This window comes from Chrysemys picta, chromosome 16 (assembly GCF_011386835.1).
Source record: "Chrysemys picta bellii isolate R12L10 chromosome 16, ASM1138683v2, whole genome shotgun sequence".
In the NCBI taxonomy this organism is placed as follows: Eukaryota; Metazoa; Chordata; order Testudines; family Emydidae; genus Chrysemys; species Chrysemys picta.
In genome coordinates, this window is record NC_088806.1 from 4,499,621 (window position 1) to 4,524,415 (window position 24,795).

The 24,795-nt window shown below is 45.3% G+C and overlaps 2 protein-coding genes across 12 annotated transcripts in view; one reads left to right on the top strand and one right to left on the bottom strand.

The window, feature by feature from the left end:
- LOC135975968 (glucose 1,6-bisphosphate synthase-like) overlaps positions 1 to 24,795 on the bottom strand; it is a 316,498-nt gene that overhangs the window by 54,738 nt on the left and 236,965 nt on the right. The window contains exon 1 of one of the 11 annotated variants that reach the window (XR_010593191.1): positions 8,001 to 8,513. The exons of 3 other annotated variants lie outside the window; for them this stretch is intronic. Coding sequence is in view for 3 of the 8 variants with exons in the window: in XM_065570143.1 (XP_065426215.1) it covers positions 9,008 to 9,106 (99 nt within the window). In the remaining 5 variants the exon portion in view is untranslated. Of the gene's footprint in view, positions 1 to 3,646; positions 6,047 to 8,000; positions 8,514 to 9,007; positions 9,476 to 24,795 lie in introns of those variants that run through there. 7 more of the 11 variants (XR_010593190.1, XR_010593188.1, XM_065570143.1 and 4 more) reach the window with 7 other exon arrangements.
- On the top strand, positions 12,925 to 23,941 carry LOC135975975 (coronin-1B-like). The gene is made up of 4 exons (XM_065570167.1): positions 12,925 to 13,142; positions 13,574 to 13,693; positions 21,371 to 21,416; positions 21,664 to 23,941. Exons 1-4 carry the CDS (start codon positions 13,026 to 13,028, stop codon positions 21,675 to 21,677), a joined length of 297 nt encoding a protein of 98 aa, XP_065426239.1. The 5' UTR covers positions 12,925 to 13,025; the 3' UTR covers positions 21,678 to 23,941.

The window sequence follows — 24,795 nt, forward strand, 5'->3', positions numbered from 1 at the left end:
CAGTTAGACTAAAGGTTTGGACTAATGGAGAAGCCACCTAGCATTCTATTACATAGTTATTTTAACCCTACTGTTAAGATTTGTTTCAAAACCTACTATGAGGTATATCAATCCAACAATATTTATCTATAAAAGCACAAACTAGTCATAAAAATTCCTGCCATTTTCACCTTGTAGGTAGGTATTCTCAGTAAGCCCTCCAAACAAGATCTCAGAAAACTAAATAAAAAAATATTTTAAGAATATTCTTTGGAAACTGAAGGGAAATCCCATTTGGAAGAGAAGAGGAATAAGACTGAATTGTTAGGCAGATATAATCAATAGTAACATAAAAGCTACTGGGAACTGTTAGTCTTGAACCAACAAAACTACAGCAAAATGCAATACATTTATCTAACACCACACAGCACCACAGGAGCCAATAAAGATGATTTCCTCTCTAAGCAACACCAAGTTTGAATATTGTTCCTGCCAACATATTTACATCGACTTATATGCCAATGCCTCTGTCCTGTAATCGTCTGCTTTCACTGCTGCACTGAACTAGCTGAACTTTTTTCCCTCCCCCCTCTCCCCCCCAAGAAGGCTCTCATCTCAAATTGTTTTTTAAACCAGATTTGAGCGTTTAATTGGACAAACCAGATAAGGTGTCTTAAACCCATTTTAACTAAACCTAATTTTAATTGAATTTAACATTCAATTCAGTTTGCATGGCACTTTCTAGTTCAAATGACGTTACTGGTCTTATCAGACACTGACAAAGATTTCATATTAAAGACAAAATAGTCGTTACAAGAGCAGGGATTCCGAGAGTAAAAGCAAAGCCAATAATTCAACCATTGTTAGACTCTACAAAGTTTTACCCCTTCCAAAACAATTTTCAGGTCTACTGACATCAGGATCCTTTGCAAATTTCATCAGATTCTCTCCCCGAGGTTTGCAAATTGAAGATTCTGGCCTTTTACTCCACCTCACTGACTAAGCAATAGTGTTTTTAATAGCTCATTTCACGTGGACTCGGCTATGGATGCTGAGAAAAATCTTCCAGCGTCAACTCTGGAAAAAGAAGCATTTTGCATCTGCACCAAATTTGCTATTTGACAGTGTGAAGAAGGCGGCAGAAGTTTCTTCTCAACAGACCATGATTAATTTCAGGTCTGATGTAAACAGAAGAGCGCAGGGGAATGAGTTAGCACATGAAATGGGAAAAAAAAAAATCAAACATGGGACAGGAGGATCAGTGACAGGATACAACCTTGTCCCTGGATTTGAAGAAGGTATTACAAAAAGATGTGCATTACCTGGAAGTGTTCTCTATGTAGGAAGATATTAAATCCTCTGTACCCCCTACACATCCAGAGTTTGTCCAGGGAAGTTAGAACATTTGCAGACAGTATACTGCTCTCGACTGACTTTCTGAAGCCCTATTCCAAGACTAATGATCAGGAGGAGCAGACTTACTGTTTTCATTCTTCAATACAAAATTACTTTTGCTTACATTGTAGGTATTGTGGAACTAATTTGGAAGTGTGACTCTACAATTGACAGTAGACATATAGATCCCTTCTCCCTCCTCACACACGTATCAGGTTTAAATGCCCACTTATGAAACCCCCCCACACACACACAAGCAGTCACATATTCCATGGCAAAACCACAGAACCCTGAGACATTCCACGGTTGGAAATTCTGTGACATCTTCAACTAGAGTAACAAATTAAGATTTTACTGAATATCAAATTGAATAGTACAATCAGAATATACCCTCAGTTGAATTCAGTTTTCTGTTACTCCATTTTTTAATTTTCAATGTGCTGCACAATTTGTACTGAAGACCAGGGCCAGCTCCAGGGTTTTGGCTGCCCCACGCAGCCAAAACACCCCCAAAAAAAAAAAAGCCGTGATCGCGATCTGCGGCGGCAATTCGGCGGGAGGTCCTTTGCTCCCAGCGGGAGTGAGGGACCGTCCGCCGAATTGCCGCCGAATACCTGGACATGCTGCCCCTCTCAGGAGCAGCTGCCCCAAGCACCTGCTTGAGAAGCTGGTGCCTGGAGCCGGCCCTGCTGAAGACAAATCGATGAAGTATAAAAATCAGGGGAAATCTGAAGGTTTTGGAAGCAGAGAAGACAGTTGGGACTTTTGGCACCTGAGAAGATGATTAGCAACATGATCAGCAGTGAAAGTTGCATTTTTAACTGCCATAATTAGGTTTCAAAACAAACACTAATTGAGATAATAGGACAGTTCACACCTCAGAACTATTGTTCCTATCTTTCTGCCAACACTGCATTACATACACTGTTCGCATTTATGTTTTCTTCCCATCCATAAACGACTAGAAGCTTTTTGTTTTTTAAATAAATAAAGAAAGACTCATTCTAGAACACAACTCTACAATAAATTGCACAGCCACAGAATTTCAGAGTACGTAAATCCATGGCCACCAGCCTATACAAAACTTACAATTCCTGCTACGAGGGTAGAGCCAATTCCTGCAATTATTGCAGGTCAATGGATGTTTTATTAATGTTTTCAAATGGAAGCAGGATCAGCCCCTAAAAATCCAATATGACTGGTATGGAAAGTATTTTGTAAATGTTCCTGCGCGACAGGGAATTTAGAATTTTCTGTGACACAACTAATTAATCTCTAACATATAGTTTAAAGCATTATCACCCTGATAGTACCACTTACACCACACTCTGGATTTTTAAATTCTATTGTAGAAAAAAATCAGTATGACAAATTTTTATTAGATGCCTCACACTTTACCTTCTTTGGATAAATACTATGAGAGCAATATGTCGGGTGTAGTGAGTTTGTCAGATGTGCCAGAAGGTACTGTTACAGAACAATGAATCCTTTACCAGAGGGATTCTTAGGATCTCAGCAAAACCTAAACATTGCTGTCTTGAGAACCTTGAAGTGAAATTAACAATGAAAGGGAAATTGATTTCACTGAAAGAGCTGAAGGAAATGAAAAAGGAAGTTGCATAAAGACTTAAAAAGCAAATAAGATATTTAATTTTTTTAGCTTTTTCTAGTATTTTCACCTGTTAGAAATAATACACGGTTTAAGTCTATCAAAACTAAACAGTATCTCAACTCCTACATTTACTTCAAATTACTCTAGTCAGCTTGATACCTCCATCTCTTCCTTATTCTGTTTAAGCTAAATTAATTCTTCTACTCTTTTTAGTTTCTCCTTGTACACAAGATCTTTGTAGACCTGTTCTATTTCTGTTACAAGATGTCCTCAGAGATGAAGTGCTATTTAGTTCTCAACATCAATTTTAGTTCACTACATCACCTGAATCTACACAGAACAGCAGTTCTTTTAACCAGGGATCCTTATGACTCTGTTACATATCATTTAACATTTGTCCTTTTTACCTCAGAAATAATTCAAAGCATCAACATGTTTGCCTAAGTTGACATGGCAGACATCTGTTGACTTGTACACTCCAGTGTGCAATAGACCATAGTAATGCATTTTTCAAGCCTCTCCGCAAGTCTGGCTTAAATAGCACCAAGATTCTTCACTAACAAATACTAATAGTGTAGCGGGTTTAATTTTTTGAAGATTTCGTTGCCAGTACATCTTTAGGTTTAGTTTTAAGAAACTAATATCAAAGTATTGCCTTACCTTTCAGCCTCTTAATTGAGCTGCTAATTCCCTATGGCCTTCTTTGCACTTTGAGATGCTTTTGCTATCCCCAAAATACACCTGCAGCGAGTTATGGCTAGGATTTTTGTCCTTCAGCTTTATAATAATCTTCTTTGGCCACTGAAATGCATATGGAGTGATTTCAGAATATTTCTTCTCTTTGGTTTCTGACAATTAGTTGTGCTCAATTTGTCATTGTTGCTTGGAGAAGCGTGCTTTAAAGGTTTTGTAAGGAGAAAGAGCTTCTATTAGTTACACTGTCAGCCTTTAGAAGACAATTTCATCAATGCCCCTATTTTAGTTTTATCTTTAAATGCAACTTTATAACAACAAAAATAAGAAAACTACAGTACAGTTGCACTGCAGCATCTTTACAAAGTGAAACAGCTCATCTGTCATAATCTTCCGTGTATACACAGCCACCACTACCAGTCCACATCAAGGATCATAGCCACCAACCAAGGCCCGATTCTGCGATAAGCTCAGTGCAAGTGCACCACTATGCTGGCAGAGCCCCCACTGAAATCAATGGGACTGCTCACAGGGGTCTGCACATCCAGAATTACTGCAGTTCCACAAGTCAAGCAAGTTTTCGCCACTTGCTGTTCAGATAACAGCTTTGCAGTTTGTGCTGCTTGACACCAGTATAATAATCCCTCTTCTCAGGCACAGAATGACATCCATAGTCCCATTATGGAGACTCTCCATTTACCCACCCCCAGAACTTAATATCACATATAGCCAACACTGATAAAGTTAAGACTACTCCACTGAGCATGCTCAAGTAATCAGACATCCATTAGAGCAGGGGTGGGCAATTTTTTTGGCCCGAGGGCCACATCTGGGTATGGAAATCGTATGGCAGGCCACGAATGCGCACAAAATTAGGGGTTGGGGTGAAGGAAGGGGTGAGGGCTTCGGCTGGGGGTGCGGGTTCTGGGGTGGGGCTGGGGATGAGGGTGCAGGAGGATTGGAACTGAGGAATTTGGAGGGTGGGAGAGGGATCAGGGCTGGGGTAGGGGGTTGGGGCACAGGAGGAGATGAGGGGTGCAGGCTCTGGGCGGCGCTTACCTCAAGCAGCTCCCGGAAGCAGTGGCATGTCCTCCCTCTGGCTCCTATGCGGAGGCACAGCCAGGCAGCTCTGCGCGCTGCCCTGTCCGCAGGCGATGCCCCTGCAGCTCCCACTGGCTGTGGTTGCTGGCCAGTGGGAGCTGTGGGGGCAGTGTGCAGAGCACCCTGGCTGCCCCTACGCATAGGAGATGGGGGGGGACATGCTGCTGCTTCCGGGAGCCGCACGGAGCGGGACAAGCACCCAACCCCACTCCCCGGCTGGAGCATTGCTTTCCACAACAGGTTCTCAGACACTATGGTGACAGGGGCCTTATAAGAGGATTATATCAGATCTTCAGTGAAAGAATATTGTTTTCTTACCACTCGAGAAGCATATTCCAACACTATATAAAGTCAGTTAATGAAAACACGCAGCCCACCTACTCCCAACTGAGGTTGGGACCCTACAGTGAGCTCCATGTGGGAGATGTTCTGCTCAAAAAAACCCTATCCTGGGACCCTTTTTTGAGAAGTCTGTACATGCCCAAACTCAATCTTGGGAGAGCAAAGAGAAAATAAAAAGAATTCAGACATGAAAAATGGGACCAAGGAGGGGGGGGGGAAATGCTCATAGCAGAATAGGCTAGTGTTTCATTTAGTCAAGTATGTGGCCTACAGATGAGGAGGAGTGAAGACGGGGGGGGGGGGGGGGAAGAACAGGATGCTGTTGTACCTTGTAAACCTGAAAGAGCTAATTTCTCAGCAATAGAAATATGAGACGGGATCAACAAAAAAACCTGACAAAAAGAGAGGAAACTGAGGAAAAAGTAAATGAGCAAAAGAAACAAATGGAAAACCATGATGGAAACAGAATTTAGATTAGTGAGTTTCCTTTGTACAAACGCCTACGTGTGATGTAGGATGCTTTCCAAAGAACAACAACTCTTAATCTGAGAGGAAAAAAAAGGAAAAGTCAATATTAGCAAGCTAGTGCTATTTAGCCTGGAGTCAAATGGTTTCCTGTTGTTCCTCTTGGGCACTGCAGATTAATGGCTAAAGTGGATGTTTGTTAGCCACAGGCAGTTGCAGGTACATTAAAAACTTAAAATGATAACAGTCCAAAAGGCTGAGGGTTGTGTATTAATTAGGCTCCAAAAACTGGTTTTAAAATGGAGACAGCAAGTATCTGTTTACAATGACAATGCTATGGGATGAAAGCTTCGCAGAAGTAAATTAATCATGTATGTGCAACGCATGTTTTGCTTTGGCATTTGGCCAAAGGAAAGCTATCATAATTAAGGAGTTTAAAAGCAAAAACAAGAGAGAGACTATATATATATATATATATATATATATATATATATATATATATATATATATATATATATATATATATATATATATATATATATATATATAAGATTCTAATTTAAAAAAATCTAATTCACTATATTCGTTTTTGATAAGGATATCATACTACATAGCTGCAATAGCAAAAAATCTTATCAAAATATTTTCCCATTAAAATTTAGTATTTAAAAAACCTGTTTTTAATGTTCTTCTATCTAGCATCATTTCAGGAGACAAGAACCAAAAATCCTGCACATTTTACCTTCATGCTTTGTTCAAATACATTCATTCAATGAGATGTTTATTGAATAAGGTCTGGTGTTTGGATTTTAAGATGTTGCACTTTGGGCTGCAGTTGCATGAGAATTCTGGAAATCAGGCACTAGCACAAAGTGAAACTGACCTAAAAGCAAGTGTAAAACCAAGCGATTTTGACACTTTATTCCCACTGTCTACAATTAAAAGTGTAAACTTCATAAATTAGATGTTTTAAAAATTCATTATTAATCTTAGGTATTTAGTAACACAGGTCAGGAAGCTTTTTAAAAAGCAAACAATTTTCAACCTGACAATGTACCTAGGAATTACTTTGTGGAAGTTCTATGCCCTCTGTTATACAGGAGGTCAGATTAGATGATCACAATGGTCCCATTTGGTTTAGCATTGATGAATCTCTACAAGAAAAATTATTAGCCAGATAATCCACAATATTGGATCCTGACTACATTCTAGAATTAAATTTTAATGTTTTCTGAAAACTGGAATAGTTGTGCAGCCCTTTTGGTGCCTCATTCTATTTTTAAAATAGCATGCTACAACTCCAATCTCCATGTTTAATGTTGAAAGAATGACATAAGCCTATGTTTACATGTTAGTTTTCTAGATTCAGAAAGTCAAGACAAATAAAAAAAGTTACAATGGCCTCACATAATTCAGTGTAAATATACTTTAGGAACATGGATAATTACCAGTATATTGTTTTTAAACTCCTTTAATGTCAATACAAGGTATTCTTCACTTCTTGTCCCAAGCAGCTGTGCATGTGCTATTAAGCAGTTGCTAGGTTTCAGGTGACTACATTCAGTACTAGCCAAAATATTCTCTTTACAAAGAGTTCTTACAATCAATGACATTTATAAGAGCTTTGATATCCTAAAACGAGCCAAATCCTACAAAAGCTTATCACATATATGCAATTTTGGCTTCAGCAGGAGACAGGTCTTTGCAGAATCAAGCCTAACAATGGAACTCTCATATCAAAACAAATTAATAAGCCATCTAGTCTGTTAGCAGGGACAACAGCCAATACTCAATGCTTCAGATGAAAGCATTCCAACACCATAATGCATCTAATTATGTAATACCATTGGATACTCCGGCTCATTGACTCCAGCTGGTGGTGAGCTTGTGCCATGAAGTATTATAGCCTTTATTTTTTTTAGGCTAGACAGTAAGTGTAAATGCTATCCCTATTTATATAGATGCCTAATCCTTTTTAGTATTTACAACACTATATTCTACGGCAGCGTATTACTTTAGGTTAGTTACACATTGCATTAAAAATATGTTTGCCCATTTAAATTTTTTGCCTTTTTCATATTGAATGCCCCCCTCAGAACCTGTCAAATCACCACAAAGAGTTTCTTATGTTGTCCTTCTACATTAGGACCAGATTAATTCTCTCTGGGATTTATCTGAAAAGAGAAACCATTGAAGTGTTCGCTTCGCCACATAAAGCAATGCTTTCAGTAATTTATCTGCCAATCAATGCATTTATTGCCAATCATCAACATCCCCCTTAATATCTTCTTATAGGCTGCATTATGTGCTAAACAGATTACAACAGAACATAGTGTTTACTCCCATCTGTGATTCCAGGATGTTCATATGCCACATTCCTCCCCCCATATATTTTTCAAATGACTGCTCTCACCCTTCTCCCTTGTTGCATGAGAGCTCAGCTCATCACCACCTGAGCAGTCGGACAACCTCATAAAAGGAGCATCAGTTACTGGGCCAGGGAGAAGGAGAACTGGAATGAGATGTCACCAGACCAGATCTGACACTTATTGGCAAAAAACAAGAGAGATGAGGAGGATAAACACATTACCAAGGGCAAAGCCAACTAATGCCAAATTAATGTGTCCTCAGAGGAACAAAGACACCCACACCGAGTGGTCATGTTTGTTTTTTTAAATGTCTCAAGACAGCAGGATCCAGTGGTGACTAAAATACACTTTTTTAAGGAACAGCAAAGTGCACCTTAGTGGGATAAAAGCTGCAAAGGGTGGGGGAATGGATCCTTCCATCGGAGAGCTATCGGCCAATGATGTGATAACCAGTGATCTGAGAACACGGCATGATGCCCTTTTGCGCAATCCAGTCACTCCAAAAGGCAGACACGCTGCGTCTAGCGCATAATAAGTCTACCCCCTGCGGGCGGTCATACTCGGGTCTAATTCCCGGTGGCTGGGTTTAGTGCAGGGCTAAGGGGGAGGGGGGGGAGTGGCGGGAATCTGTGGCTTTTGATTTACAGGGGGTCAGACGAGAGGATCTAGTGCTGCCTTCTGGCATGAAGCCCCCACCCCCCAGCTCCCAGCCCCGCGCACCCGGCAGCCCCCAGCCACGCGCCCCCCCCTCCGAGACACGCACACACCCCCGGCGGACCCCCCCGCCCCCCCAGACACGCACACACCCCCGGCGGACCCCCCCCCCCAGACACGCACACACCCCCGGCGGACCCTCCCCCCCCAGACACGCACACACCCCCGGCGGACCCTCCCCCCCCAGACACGCACACACCCCCGGCGGACCCCCCCCCCAGACACGCACACACCCCCGGCGGACCCCCCCCCCAGACACGCACACACCACGGCTCAGCCCCGGCCGCTCCCGGGCAGGGCACACGCACGCAGACGCCCCCGCCCATCGGGTACCCACCTTGTCCCAGCTGAGCCGCTGCCCGACCGCCCTGTCCAGCTGCGCGTCCCCGGGGCTGCGGGCGAAGAGCAGGTTGGAGTTGACATCCCCGTCCCCCATGGCGGCGGATCGCACGAGCGGCGGACGCTGGGGAATCACCTGCCGGCGCCCAGCCCGGCCAAGGGCATCGCCGGGAAGGGGGGGCGCTGCTCGGGGCCTCAGCCGGGGACGAGGCGGCGATGGCGCAGGGACAGGGACCCGGACCCCGGCGCGAGCCAGGCTCACGCGGCGGGCACTGCGGAGCGGGGGGGTTGTGCGGGCGCGGGGACAGACCCCACCCAGTGCAGTCCGCGGCCCTCACGCGCCCTCCCGCCGCCAGGCTGCGTCGCCTCAGGGTAACGGTCCCTCCGCTGCGCGCTCCGCGAGCCGAGCACTACCACCACCAGCCGGAGCCCCGCCCCTTCGCCGGCCCCGCCCCCGCCCCCAACAGTCGCCGCAGCTGCGTTCCAGGCCACGCCCACCCAGAGCCAGCGGCACCATCCCGGCACGCGCGCTCCTGGCCCCGCGCCCCGCCCGCCTCCAACTCCGGACGGCGCTGCTGCGTGCCCATCCCTGTACTGCTCCTCTCGCGGTGCCTCACGGGAAACGTAGTTCTCCCTCCCTTCGTGGGTCGAGATGTGGGAGGAGAATCGGGAGAGTAAGGGACTCCAGTTCCCGGCAGTCCCTGCTCTCTCCCTCAGAGTTGGACGCCGCCAGTGTTTAGGCGGCTAGGGCTGACCCACTGTGGGTGTCCACCAAGTGTTCCCCTCTTGGTCAGAGACGATCTCACGCAGCCATGGCCCTCTCCGGCTCCCAGTGACGCCAATGGGAAACCCCACCTTGATGGCAGCAGGATGGGGCCTAGTGAATCATAGACTATCAGGGTTGGAAGGGACCTCAGGAGGTCCAACCCCCTGCTCAGAGTACGACCAATCCCAACTAAATCAAGTGCAGACACCAGCAATGATGTGCAGCCACCTCTGGGGCAGGGAGCAGCTGCTGAGCACTAGCCAAGAGTTTAGGACAGGAAGTGCAGGTCACAGAGCAGCTGAGTGGGCTCAGCGCTTGGCAGGCAGGATTCCAAGAGCCCATCCCACTTAAGAAGGAAAGCAGAAGGGTTTGCCGTAAGTAAAGCATAGTTGTTCTTCTCACAAGCATGCCTGCCCAGCAGGTGCCCTGAGCCTGGGTATCGAGGTGTGTGTCTGGGGGGGGATATAATAGAGGTCTAGGAAATCACAAATGGTGTTGAGAAAGTGAATAGGAAAGTTATTTACCCCTTGGCATAACACAAGAACCAGGGGTCAGCCAATGAAGTTAATAGGCAGCAGGTTTAAAACTAACATAAGGAAGTACTTCATACAATGCACAGTCCAAATGTGGAACTCATCAGGGGATGTTGTGAAAGCCATTAGAATAGTGAATAGTGGATCAGGTTCAAAAAAGAATTCGATAAATTTCTGGAGAATAGAGCCTTCAATGGCTATTAGCCAAAATAGTCAGGGATGTAACCCCACGCTGTGGGTGTTCCTAAACCTTCAACTGTCAGAAGCTGGGACTGGACAATGGGTTGGATCACTTGATAAATTGCCCTGTTCTGTTCATTACTTTTGGACCATCTGGCACCAGCAACTGTTGGAAGACAGGATACAGGACCATGGGTGTGACCCAGTAGGTCATTCTTATGTCCGGAAAAGCCACATCTATGAACAAAGAAAATCCTCTCCAGTTGCTTCATCATTCCTTCCTTTTATGTTGGCTCAGAACACTTAGGAGCCAGTTGCTAGCTACGGAAAATGAGCATTTATTGCCAGTTACACTGTCATCTGTTCTACTTGCAAATCCCTAGAACAGCTCTGTGATCCAAACAGACTGTTCTCAGCCGCCTCCCAGCAAGTCAGACACATGGTTCTGAATGTTGGAGATTGGCAATACGATAAACTTGTAGAGCTGAATCAAGCTATGAGGGGAAAATGTAACAGTAAAGTCCATTGTCCAATGGGACAATTAACTGAGAAAGGCCAAGGAAGCAACATCCCTAGAGACAAACATGAAGAGACTAATTGGTGTGAAAAGGTATATACAGCCTGCCTGGGTAGTTGGGAAAGTAAAGGTTAATTGACTGTCTGTCCCAGAGCAGAATATACAGCTGCCAACTCTCATTCACCAGGAATTGCCAAGGAGCAAAGCCACTGTAAAAAGAGTGTGTGTGACGTCTTGCTTTCTGTGGGTTTGGATCACTCTGGTACCAGGCACCCTATTGCTAGCTACTCCGATGAAAAGAGAGACTGGCCGGCTGAAAGGAGCCTTGTATGGATGTTCAGCACCTCTAAAGCTTCTCCTTCCACTTGGTGGCAAGTGGCTTGCATTTTCGCAATAGGAGGATGTGAGGTCTGGCCTTGTTGTCATGAAGCTAGGAGTGGCCATGGTGTGTAGTGTAATGACAGCTGCAAAGAGGTAGGTGACCATCGTTTAGGCCAAAAAAAGTTTTGTTTTAAAATGCAGAGAAAATAATATCTTTGAAACATGAAAGCTAACATATCATTTAAAATAATAAACTTCAGGATTTGCAAGTATATGATCTAGTGAACAAGCGCTTACTGCTGTTCCTCAGTCAATGGGAATTTTATCATGACTTCAGTGGGACTACAATTAGGCCAAAAGGTAGCAGTATCATATAACTAACCATTCTGAATAGTGATGCATCATTTTTTAAGTTTTTAAAATGTATTTTACTTTTCGATAAGTGTAATACATATTAACAACACAGTGATGCGGTCGTTAGTCAAAATTCAGTTGTACATGCAAAATCAGTTAGTGAAATCCAGGAAATCATTATTATGGGCTGGGTCCCTACATCATCTGGGGTAAATTGGGATAGCACCGTTGACTTTAATTAAGCTGCTCTGATTTACATTTACAGCTGAAAATCTGGTCCTGAATTTACTAGGTACTTTTTTTTTTATTCTGGCCAGTGTTTTCATTATAATCCCTCTGTATATTGTTTATTCCAGATTCTTTAAATCCTATTCAGTATTGGTCTCCCATAATGTTTCCATTTACTTCCCTTCCCATCTTCAGGTTTTCTTAGCAATCAAGATCATGCAAGATAAGCACAGTGGGTCTCTTGAGAGATTACATGCCAGCAGAGTCAGCAGTACTGTACATACCCATGCCCTTGTTCTGCAGTGCTCCTTTTGTCTCATCATTATTTATTTAACCTGCGTGCCCCGTGCTCATTCTGTGCCTCTCAGTTTACACGGTAATGATACTGTGGTAACACAGTTCCTTTCTTTGTCTCTCTAACAGTAATGTGTTTCCAGAAACCCAGTGCAACCTTAAACCCAGACTGTAATCGCATCTCAGCCAAATGACTAGCATGCTGCAGAGAGGACTGATGTCACTTGGTTTCTGAATGAAGCTTCCAATCTGATCTGGGGTCAGATCATCTGTGCTTTGTCTCAATGAACCAGCAAAGGCCTGGAGGGTGCATCACAAACAAAAGGAAGAGGCAGGGCTAGATGGACCATTGGTCTGACCCAGTGGCCATTCTTATGCTCTCTGGAGTGGGGACGGTGGGGGTGGGGAACAGTTCCCGCCCCCCCGAGGCTGTGGTAATTTGGTGGTCGTGTGGAACATGGGCATGGCTGAGGAGCTGGGGGAAGGGGGGAGCTGTCTCTGGGGATCAGGGTTTGATGGACCAGTCCCCCCAGGCTGTGATAACGTGGTGATTGTGTGGAACTTGGGCACGGCTGAGGAGCTGGGGGGGAGGAGGGATGAGGGAAGCTGTCTCTGGGGGTCGGGGTGTAATGGACCGGTCCCCCTCCCCAGGCTGTGATAACGTGGTGATTGTGAGGAACGTGGGCACGGCTGAGGAGCTGGGGGGGAGAGGAGGGGCTGTCTCTGGGGATCGGGGTGTGATGGACCGGTCCCCCCAGGCTGTGATAACGTGGTGATCGTGTGGAACGTGGGCACGGCCGAGGAGCTGTACCGCGTGGACAGCATGCACCCCGACCTCATCTACGACGTCAGCTGGAGCCACAACGGGAGCCTCTTCTGCTCCGCCTGCAAGGACAAGAGCGTGCGCATCGTGGATCCCCGCCGAGGGGTGGTCGTGGCGGTACGGACCCCTCTGGGGCTCCCCGGTGTGGGCTGCAGATGGTGGGACAGATCCACCCTGGACCCCGGACCCCCAGCTCCTACATGATGGCCCCGGGTTCTCCCCCGCCCTGGCAGCATTGCCTGGTGGTTCCCCTCCCCTCCTGTGCTCTGCAGACCCATTCTGTCCCCTGACTGAGTGTGGGGCCCAGAGGTGTTAGAAGCCTGATCTGGGGAGCGGGGAGTATTTAAAGGCACCAGCTGCTCCCATCAATGGGGCGTAAGTTTGTCACTGCCCCCTGGTGGTGGGGGTGAACCTGACTCCTTTACCCCAGTGGAGCTGAAGTTCCGGGGGGGGTGGCCCCAGGTCCCTTCTTGCCATGCAACAGTTGGTTTGGGGGTAGGGGGGAGTGTGTCAGTCCGTCCCTCACCCTGCTGTCCCCCTCCCTCCAGGAGAAGGAGCGCGCGCACGAGGGAGCGCGGCCCATGCGTGCCATCTTCCTGGCTGATGGCAAGATCTTCACCACAGGCTTCTGCCGCATGAGCGAGCGGCAGCTGGCGCTCTGGGACCCGGTGAGCTGGGGGCTTAATACATACAGGGGACAGCGGTGCCCAGGAGGGGAAAGCAGTGGATGTGGTGTTCCTTGACTTTAGCAAAGCTTTTGATAGGGTCTCCCACAGTATTCTTGCCGGCAAGTTAAAGAAGTATGGGCTGGATGAATGGACTATAAGGTGGATAGAAAGCTGGCTAGATAGTTGGACTCAACGGGTAGTGATCAATAGCTCCATGTCTAGTTGGCAGCCAGTATCAAGCGGAGTGCCCCAAGGGTCGGTCCTGGGGCCGGTTTTGTTCAATATCTTCATTAATGATCTGGAGGATGGTATGGATTGCACTCTCAGTAAGTTTGCAGACGACACTAAACTGGGAGGAGTGATAGATAAGCTGGAGGGTAGGGATAGGATACAGAGGGACCTAGACAAATTAGAGGATCGGGCCAAAAGAAACCTGATTAGGTTCAACAAGGACCAGTGCAGAGTCCTGCACTTAGGACAGAAGAATCCCATGCACTGCTACAGACTAGGCACTAGGGACTGAATGACTAGGCAGCAGTTCTGCAGAAAAGGACCTAGGGGTTACAGTGGACAAGAAGCTAGATATGAGTCGACAGTGTGCCCTTGTTCCCAAGAAGGCTAACGGCATTTTGGGCTGTATAAGTAGGGGCATTGCCAGCAGATCGAGGGATGTAATCATTCCCCTCTATTCGACATTGGTGAGGCCTCATCTGGAGTACTGTGTCCAGTTTTGGGCCCCACACTACAAGAAGGATGTGGAAAAATTGGAAAGAGTCCAGTGGAGAGCAACAAAAATGATTAGGGGTCTGGAGCACATGACTTAGGAGGAGCGGCTGAGGGAACTGGGATTGTTTAGTCTGCGGAAGAGAAGAATGAGGGGGGATTTGATAGCTGCTTTCAACTACCTGAAGGGGGGTTCCAAAGAGGATGGATCTAGACTGTTCTCGTGGTAGCAGATGACAGAACAAGGAGTAATGGTTTCAAATTGCAGTGGGGGAGGTTTAGGTTAGATATTAAGAGAAACTTTTTCACTAGGAGGGTGGTGAAGCACTGGAATGGGTTACTTAGGGAGGTGGTGGAATTCTCCTTCCTTAGAGGTTTTTAAGGTCAGGCTTGACAAAGCCCTGGCTGGGATGATTTAGTTGGGGTTGGACCTGCTTTGAGCAGGGAGTTGGACTAGATGACCTCCTGAGGTCCCTTCCAACCCTGATATTCTAAGAAATGTGAAGGACTCTATAGTAATGGGCAGAGGGATTAGGAAACAGTTTTAGAATTCTGCAGCTTAATTCTGATGGGCTATTGATGTCAGCCTAGCAAAGAACTAATCCTGCCCCCATACTGCAGCTAATGACAAAATACCTACTGACTTTGCTGAAAGCAGGATTGGGACCTAAATACACAGATCCACAGAATATATGAGGTCCTGTTTGAATCCACCAGTTAATATTCTGCCACCAGATTGCAAGGAAGGTTGGGATGATTTCCCGGCCTGTGAGTCAGTCGCATCTGCTTTCTAGATACTGGTAATCACCCTGCCAGAGAAGATGTCTCCTGACAGCTCATACCAATACGTCTCAGGAGAACTGGGGTTTTTTGCTTTTTGCTTAACACCGTGAGTTACATTCTGCTCTCGCGTAGAGACCTGCAACCCTGCCAGCAACAGAATGTGACCCTGACTCCTCAGGTTAAAGGAAGTTAGGATTCAGGATCTCCCTGCCTCCTAATCCTGTGCTCTAACCATTAGAGTAAATTGCATTTGATAGGTTAGTGTGACTGAGTATTTAATCTAGGCTTTAATCAGTGGCCGCATACGTGGACTAGAAGTATTTACAGGGAGCTAAATAGTGCAGTAGGCTAGTGTGCTAGCCTTTCACCTCTGGAGACCTGAAAGAAGACTTGGTTTAGGTCACAAATGAGTCACACTCTTACTATCAACGTAGTTCTTAATGGCCATTTTGTCCACATCACAAATACCACACAGTTCAGCATGAGGCCCAGTCTCTGCTGAAGAGGCCAAGGAGTGGAATGGCAGGGGGAGGGGTAATGTAGGTTATATGACTGAGGTGCATAGACATAGGTGGAGATTCAGAGTTGGTTGTTATAGATCATGGCACAATGATGTGGAAAGGTGACACAATACCTTTTTCCTTCCTGCTCCGTTTATCTTCTTCCCCTCACTCTTTGCACTGTGCCTTTTGTCAGACTGCCCCTGTGCACAGAGCAGTCTCCTTGGATTCATCGGACTAGAAATCTCTTTCCTTCTGCAAATTCCTCCTTAAAACCCATCTGGCCACGTAATCCCTCCCATCTCCTTGTCATCACCAATAACCTTCACACCCTCCCTCACCTGAATTGTTGCCCAATGTCTTCCCCTCTCCCAGGGCAATCAGATGGGGTGGAGAGGCAGAAGCCACTCCCTCCTGGGATTCCCCGCAATCCCCCACTTATGGGAAGTGTTCTGGGTTCCATAGCGAGGCTCCTCTTTTTGTCGCTGGAGGAGATGAGGTAAAGGAGAAAAGAAACCACCCAGGTGGTAAGAGATTCACATAGAGGAGTGTATGAGGGGGCAGAGCTGCACCGCTGGAATAGTGGCAATGCGTAATGGCTTGGAACCAAATACTTTCCCTCACTGCCCAAGTCAAGAGGGGCAAGAAAGGCCGCTGAGAAAGCACACTCAGCTTCAGCATAGCCACTCCATGCATCGACTCCCTGGGGAAGCCTGCTCCACTAAGTATCTTTGACAGCTTTAGATGCCAGAAGGAATGCACTGTCAGGCATTTCCAGCGTCACTGGTTTCCCAGTGCAGGCTATTGCATGGACAAGCTTCTGGCAATATTACGCACCGCAGGGCAGGGGAGACACCACTTACATACAGGCATAGAAAGCTTAGTTTTCATCATTATAATTTCCATCATGCATTTAGAAACACTTTGACAGCTCTGGTTGTGATGTGGCTTGACCAGATTAGTGCAAGATTGTGCCCTAGATTAGAGGGGGGTCAGAGGAAGGTGAGGAGAAGGACCAAGGGCCTGGAAAAACTCTCCTATGAAGACAGATTGAAAACACTGGGCTTGGTACCTTAAAAAGGAGACTACTATGAGTGGGCATGATAAAAGTCTATTAAACAATGAATGGCCTAGTGAAGGTAGATCAGGAACTCCTTTCCCCTATCTCCATAACACAAGGACAAGGGGACATTCAACGAAATTAAAAGATGGGAAATCTAAAGCTGATAAAAGGAAACACTTTTGCACACACTGTGTAATTAGACTCTGGAACTCCTTGGCACAGGAAGTCATTGAGGCCAAGAACTTAACAGGATTCAAAAAAGGATTGGACATTTATATGGATAACAAGAATAGCCAGAGTTATCTTGATTAATAATAATTTTTGGAGGGGATAGCAAACTTCACGATTCAGGGTTTAAAGCAATCTCTATTAGAGACCAAGACAAGGTCTAATATGGGTAGGGCCCTACCAAATTCACAGGCCATTATTGTCAATTTCATGGTCATAGGATTTTAAAAATCATAAATTTCATTATTTCAGCTATTTACATCTGAAATTTCATGGGGTTATAATTGTACAGGTCCTGACCCCAAAAGGATTTGTTGGGGGGGGGCGGGGGGCTTGCAAGGTTATTGTAGTGGGACTGTGGGACTGCTACTCTTATTTCTGCACTGCTACTGGCGGCGGCGTTGCCTTCAGAGCTGGGCAGCTGGAGAGCAGCGGCTGCTGGCCACGAGCCTAGCTCTGAAGGCAGAGCTGCTGCCAGCAGCAGCACAGAAGAAAGTGTGGCAGGGTATGGTATTGCCAGCCTTACTTCTGTGCTGCTGCTGTCAGAGGCACGACCTTCAGAGCTGGGCACTTGGCCAACAGCCGCCGCTCTCCATCCATCCAGCTCTAAAGGCAATGCAGAAGCAAGGGTGGCAATACCACGACCCCTCTAAAATAACCTTGTGACCCCTCTGCAACTCCCTTTTTGGCAGGATCCCCAATTTGAGAAACGCTGGTCTTCCCCCATGGAAACTGTAGACAAGCTGCAGGAGTAGAAAGAGAATGCAGGCAGAAGTCCAGCAACAGAGTGGGGGCTATCCAGTTTATTGCACTCAATGCAGCATGTATGATTACCTGCCCTATGGCCGGTGGCATATGTGTGCATTTGGTGCAAGGAGCTCCTGGCCCTCAGAGACCGTGTACGGGCCTTGGAGACCAGAGTGGCTGAACTGGAGGAACTAAGGGAGACAGAGAAGTACATAGATGAGACTTTCCGGGACACAGTAGAACAGTCCCGTCCCTCCCCACCCCGGTCTGACAGCCTCTGTGCTGTTGAGGAAGATGAAAGTCTCAGGGAAGGAGAACGTTCAACTGGAGCAGAGGGAAACGATCCCTCCTTCCAGATGATGTCGTGATATCCTCTCGCACTGAGGATACCTCTCCAGGGAAGGGAACTTCAGTTATTAGGAAGAGACCGGTAATAGTAACGCAGGATTCGATCATTAGAAACATAGATAGCTGGGTTTGCGATGACCGGGAGAACCGCATGGTGACTTGCCTGCCTGATGCGAAGGTTGCGGATCTCTCGAGACATCTAGATAGACTTATGTGTAGTGCTGGGGAGGAGATGGTGGTCGTGGTACATGTAGGTACCAATGACATAGGGAAGAATAGGAGAGAGGTCCTGGAGGCCAAATTTAGGCTGCTAGTGTAAGAGATTGAAGTCCAGGACCTCCATGGTAGCATTCTCTGAAATGCTTTCAGTTCCATGTGCAGGGCCAGTTAGACAGGCAGAACTGCAGGGTCTCAATGGGTGGATGAGATGATGGTATAGGGAGGAGAGGTTTAGATTTATTAGGAACTGGGGAAACTTTTGGGAAAGGGGGAGCCAATACAGGAAGGATGGGTTCCACCTAAACCAAAATGAAACCAGATTGCTGGCACTTAGTTTAAAAACTGCTCTATGACCTTTTTAATTTTAAGGGCTGGGGAAAAGCTGACAGGTGTGGAGGAGCACATGGTTCGGACAGAGACATTCCTTAGGGTAGGATCTATTAATGGAGATTCTCTATGTCTTAGTAAGGAGGAGAGGATGGAAGATGATAAAATACAGGTAGGATCTGATGAGAAACAGTCAATTGAAAAAGAGTCCCATTCAATGACATCATGTAATGACAGACAGCTAAAAAATGACAGTTTTTTTAAAGTCCTTATATACAAATGCTAGAAGTCTAAATAATGGGGGGAGGGATAGCTCAGTGGTTTGAGCATTGGCCTGCTAAACCCAGCGTTGTGAGTTCATTCCTTGAGGGGGCCACTTAGGGATCTGCAGCAAAATCAGTACTTTGTCCTGCTAGTGAAGGCAGGGGGCTGGACTCGATGACCTTTCAAGGTCCCTTCCAGTTCTAGGAGATGGGATATCTCCATTAATTATTAATTATTATTATAAGATGGGTGAACTAGAGTGCCTCGTGCATGAGGTTAGTGATATAACAGGCATCACAGAAACTTGGTGGAATAAGGATAATCAATGGGACACAGTAATGCCAGGATACAAAATATGTCAGAAGGACAGAACAGGTCGTGCTGGTTAGGGTGTGGCACTATATATGAAAGGAAGCATAGTCAAATGAAGTAAAAAAAAAAAAATGAACCAAACTGTACCATAGAATCTCTTTTGGATAGAAATTCCATGCTCTAACAATAAGAATATAGCAGTAGGGATATATTACTGACCACCTGACCAGGATGGTGATCGTGACTGAAATGCTCAGGGAGATTAGAGAGGCTATAAAAATAAAAAAACTCAATAATAATGGGAAATTTCAACTATCCCATATTGACTGGGTACATGTCACCTCAGGACTGGATGCAGAGAGAAAGTTTCTTGACACTTTAAATGACTGCTTCTTGGAGCAGCTAGTCCTGGCACCCAGAAGAGGAGAGGCAATTCTTGATTTAGTCCTAAGTGGAGCACAGGACCTGGTCCAAGAGGTGAATATAGCTGGGACCTCTTGGTAATAGTGACCATAATATAATTAAATGTAACATCCCTTTGGTGGGGAAAATACCACAGCATCCCAACACGGTAGCCTTTAATTTCAGAAAAGGGCACTACACAAAAATGAAGAAGTTAATTAAACAGAAATTAAAAGGTGCAGGGCCAAAAGTGAAATCACTGCGATCTGCATGGAAACATTTTAAAGACACCATAATAGAGGCTCAATTTAAATGTATGCCCCAAATTAAAAAACATACTAAGAGAACCAAAAAAGTTCCACCGTGGCTAAACAACAAAGTAAAAGAAGCAGTGAGAGGCAACAAGACATCCTTTAAAAAGTGGAAGTTAAATCCTAGTGAGAAAAATAGAAAGACGCATAAACTCTGTCAAGTGAAGTGTCAAAATATAATTAGGAAGCCAAAAAAGAATTTGAAGAACAGCTAGACAAAGACTCATAAAGTAATAGCAAAAAAAAAATTTTTTTTAAGTACATCAGAAGCAGGAAGCCTGCTAAACAATCAGTGGGGCCACTGGACGATCGAGGTGCTAAAGGAGCACTCAAGGACGATAAGGCCATTGCGGAGAAACTAAATGAATTCTTTGCATCGGTCTTCACGGCTGAGGATGTGAGGGAGATTCCCAATCCTGAGCCATTCTTTTTAGGTGACAAATCTGAGGAACTGTCCCAGATTGAGGTGTCATTAGAGGAGGTTTTGGAACAAATTGATAAATTAAACAGTAATAAGTCACCAGGACCAGATGGTATTCACCCAAGAGTTCTGAAGGAACTCAAATGTGAATTTTCAGAACTACTAACTGTAGTCTGTAACCTAGCATTTAAATCAGCTTCTGTACCAGATGCCTGGAGGATAGCTAATGGACGCCAATTTTTAAAAAGGGCTTCAGAGGTGATTCTGGCAATTAGAGGCCAGGAAGCCTGACTTCAGTACTTGGCAAACTGGTTGAAACTCTAGTAAAGAACAGAATTGTCAGACACCCAGATGAACATAATTTGTTGGGGAAGAGTCAACATGATTTTGGAGTCTTTCCAGTTACTTCAATGGGCTTTGAATCAGGCCCTCCAGGGCTCTTACAGAGTAATTTACTACTTAATGTAGTAAATGAATGTGACAGATGTAGTAGAAGGTGGCATAATTGGGCTCTTTGTGAGGCTAGGAGATGATGAAAGCCCTGATATGAGCAGAAAATGATACACAAGGAAAATACACATGAAACAGAAATAAAATAAGAATAATGGGCCACATCTTCAGCTTCAATGGAGCAGCACTGATCTGAAGGTCTGAGTCATAATCTCCTAGGCAGGAGCATGCCTTTTTTGCAGGTGTTTGTACATTGTCTGGTACATTGAGGGGGCTACTAGACATGTCATGTCAGACATACCCATATACCTGAGTGTTGTGCCTTTCCAGCCACACACAGCAGCTGTAAACTGGTTTAACCAGCCACTTGAGGGTTCTCCATGTGTAGGGGAACACTTGGGTCATGCAGATGGACCATGGTGGCTCCTAGTCCTATGGTTGGTGTACTGGAATAGGCTGCCTCACTAAGAACCACCCCCCGCTGGGTGAACAGGCTGATCCTCCCACAGCGGGTTTGACAGACCCCAAGTTTGTTGACCTTCCAGGCACACTGCAAGCCCCATCTGTTTTCAATTGCAGACTTATTTGCTGGAAGTGATGGTGATCAGAGGAAAGGATCTTTATGGTGAGTGCAGATTTTATTGAGACATTTACTGGATTTTTAGATCAGTCCTTTAACGAACATTGGATCAATTTGTTATTTGCTACTTTAGCTAATGTGTTTCAGTTTTGTACTCTCAGAAGTCTGAGTGCCTTTGATCAACCTATATAAATAAACAAAAGGACAGGATGTTGGGATGAATTCATCGCAACAAAGGAAAAATGGATATTATTAATATTGTTCCACCATCTGTGTGTCTGGCACTTTCTAGAGTTGGAGTGCTGATTTAAAGGGCCATCCAGACAAGCTGGCATCATAACCAGTTCATCCAAGACAAAGTATCAGCCAACATGAAGAAACATGAGGGCAGGCACCTCATGGATAATGGACATCGGCCTGGGAGACTTCAAAAAAACAGCAAGAATGCGTGGCAGGGAAAAGGATGAGAAGCAAGGGCCATGACTGATGAGAAATATTAATCGTGACCATTAACATGACTCCACCTGAGATCTGGGAGGATGGGTCTGAGCAAGGAGTTAAAAATATGAAACAATTGCACTTAGCTAAGATCTGCACTCTCAGCCAAAGACAAATAAAACTGCGAGGAGGAGACCAGTTGTGCCGCACTTACTCACAGAGATAGTGTCGTACTAAACAAGTATCAGAGGGTAGCCGTTTTAGTCTGTATCCACAAAAACAATGAGGAGTCCGGTGGCATCTTAAAGACTAACAGATTTATTTTATTTTTAACCACAAAAGCTTATGCCCAAATAAATCTGTTAGTCTTTAAGGTGCCATCAGACTCCTCATTGTTTTTGTACTAAACAAGTTGTCTTGTTGAAACAAGTGGGACTCTGCGTAGTGAGGTACAATCCAGAGACTCCATGATGTCTTCTAGGGACTCTGCAGTTGCTATTGATTTTACATGAAAGCTATTCAGATACTATGGTGATGGGCAGTAGTGTAAAACCAGTAGTTAGCTAGATAATCAGCGTGAGTGAGGGTTATACAATTAGACCATAGTTAAGACCAAACTTTCCTTACAGCGGATGCTGGAAGCTTCTGGTGGAAAATGAAAGATCAGATTTAAAACCAAACAATTGGCCTGAAGACCAGCTAGGATTTTCACTACTAAGCTCCCTCCTGAATCGCCCCTCTGATATACGGCCTGTATTGCCATATATCTCCAGAGATGTGTGGAGGGTCTGCTATATTTTCAAGGAAAACCCAGCTATATAGAGATGCTTAACACTGAGTCCATTAACTTATCAGTTATATCAAAGATGAATAGAGCTGTTTATGTTTGTATGCGGCACTCATACAGCACACATGCATCTGTTATATAATAAATATTATACAAAGATACAATCTAGTATTGCAATAACTTTGCTTGAGGTCCTGTGTTGTTTTCTCTCTGTCTTTTGTAATAATGATCTTATTTAGTTCTATGTGATATCTGTTTTTATAGAAGCTGTGATGGGATGTGTAACGTTCCCATGGTGTTATCTGGACCGGTGATTTGCTAGGTCACTCCAATCCTCAACTCTGGGAACCAGCCTTACCCTGCTTTGCTGTGAGAACCCCCACTCCTGGACTGTTCAGGCACAACATCTAGCATGTAACCTGCTCCCAACTACATGAGTGAGCACTTTTAGCAAGCTGCTGCTTGGATCGTGCAACCGAATGACACTAGCCAATATCTCCAGCCCCAGACCCAACCCTAGGAACCTCTATCTTACAATTTCCAATTATGCCCACTGGACGCTGCAAGCTTATATGAGTCATCAATTTAACAAAGAAATTGATATGTACCAGGTGTGACAAAGTTCCTCCTCTATCTTGGTGGGTCCTGCGCTTATTGGCAGATTTTCTTGCCTCAGAGATTCACCATTGAGTTGGGGAACAGCCCAGAGACCTTCCCCTCTGGAAGAACCCACAGTCCAGATCAATTGGGAGGTTTGGGGGGAACCCAGGCCCGCCCTCTACTCCAGGTTCTAGCCCAGGGCCCTGTGGACTGCAGCTGTCTATAGTGCCTCCTGTAACAGCTGCATGACAGCTACAACTCCCTGGGCTACTTCCCCATGGCCTCCTCCAAACACCTTCCTTACACACTAACACCAATGTATCAATTTCATCTTCTGTGACTGATACAACAGTGCCCTTGGAGGATGTGAATATCCTTTTGTCCAGTTACAAAGGCATCTTAATTATAGGACTTACCGCCAAGCTGGGATGGGCTCATTTGACAGCACTATATCGATACATCGAGATGTACACCCCATAAACAGAGACCCTCTTGCACAGCTGTGCCAAGACAGTAGAAAACCTGTTACAGGTCAAAAAGAGAGTGATTTGGCCATCTCATGGACATCACCAGTTTTTCTAGTCACAAGGGAAGATAAAGTACACTGCTTTTGTGGGGTTGTTAGACAGCTAAATACTGTTACAAAAAACATACACCGCCAATCCTACAGATTGATGATGTTCTGGACCAATTTGGGGGTGCTCAGGAATCCATTACTCTGGATTTGCCCAGTGGATATTGCCAGGTTCTCTTACGGAAGTTCTGCCTAAAGATAACCTTCACTATTGGGCTGCGTCATTATAGTTCAGTTCAGCTTTTTGGGATGACCCAGGGACCTGCTGCCTCTCAGAGATTAATGACTTAAGCAGATGTTTCTTCTACTTGGATGGTATCATTGTGTACACCATCCAGCTGGATGGAGCATCCGCAATGTCTATGAGCAGCATAGGAATGTCAACAGTTAGAACCAATGAGGCCACCATCTTCAGGGGAAGTTCTGAGTGGCAGTTGGGCCCAGAGTTTTGCAGGTATTTATGTGCCTAACTCCCTGACTGAGTAAAGGTCAGAGTAAAGGTTAATCCATACTGGTTAACCACCTGCTCATAGGGAAAAGCAGGAATTTATGCCCCATTTTAGACAAAACCTTAACCTTAACTGGAGTCGCCACCAGGCTCCTCCATAATACTTTATGTCGCTTATATGGTTAACAACCCTTGGTCCTTCCTTTATTACCCGCCCGTGTTCATGGCAACAATGACATAAGTGCTGCAGTGTGACCTCACTATGCTGTGATTTGAACACTGGCTCAGTTGGCCCTCAGTGTCAGTTGCTTTTACTTGGACAGAAGGAGAGGCTGGGTATTGTGCTGGCTAAAGTCGATTTCAAATCCAAGATCTAATCTGTTACTGAGGGGGAAAAAGTAAGTGGGCTTTCTTACTCCCCATGGCTGTCCTACCTCTGACCAACAGAGACCCACTTTGCTTAAATTCTGTTTGAAAAGGGTCACCAAATTAAATTTGTTTTTTTGGCCCAGAACCTCAAAGGTATTTAGGCACTTAACTCCCACTGAAATCCATGGGAGTTAGGAGCCTAACTCCC

What these genes read in the sequence shown, in the direction of transcription:
- LOC135975975 (XM_065570167.1), top strand. Translation starts at nt 13,026, where the DNA reads ATGCACCCCGACCTCATCTACGACGTCAGCTGGAGCCACAACGGGAGC. An exon ending in GCCGAGGGGTGGTCGTGGCG is followed by an intron (nt 13,143 to 13,573) that starts GTACGGACCCCT and finishes CCCTCCCTCCAG; the next exon opens with GAGAAGGAGCGCGCGCACGA. An exon ending in AGCTGGCGCTCTGGGACCCG is followed by an intron (nt 13,694 to 21,370) that starts GTGAGCTGGGGG and finishes TTTCAATTGCAG; the next exon opens with ACTTATTTGCTGGAAGTGAT.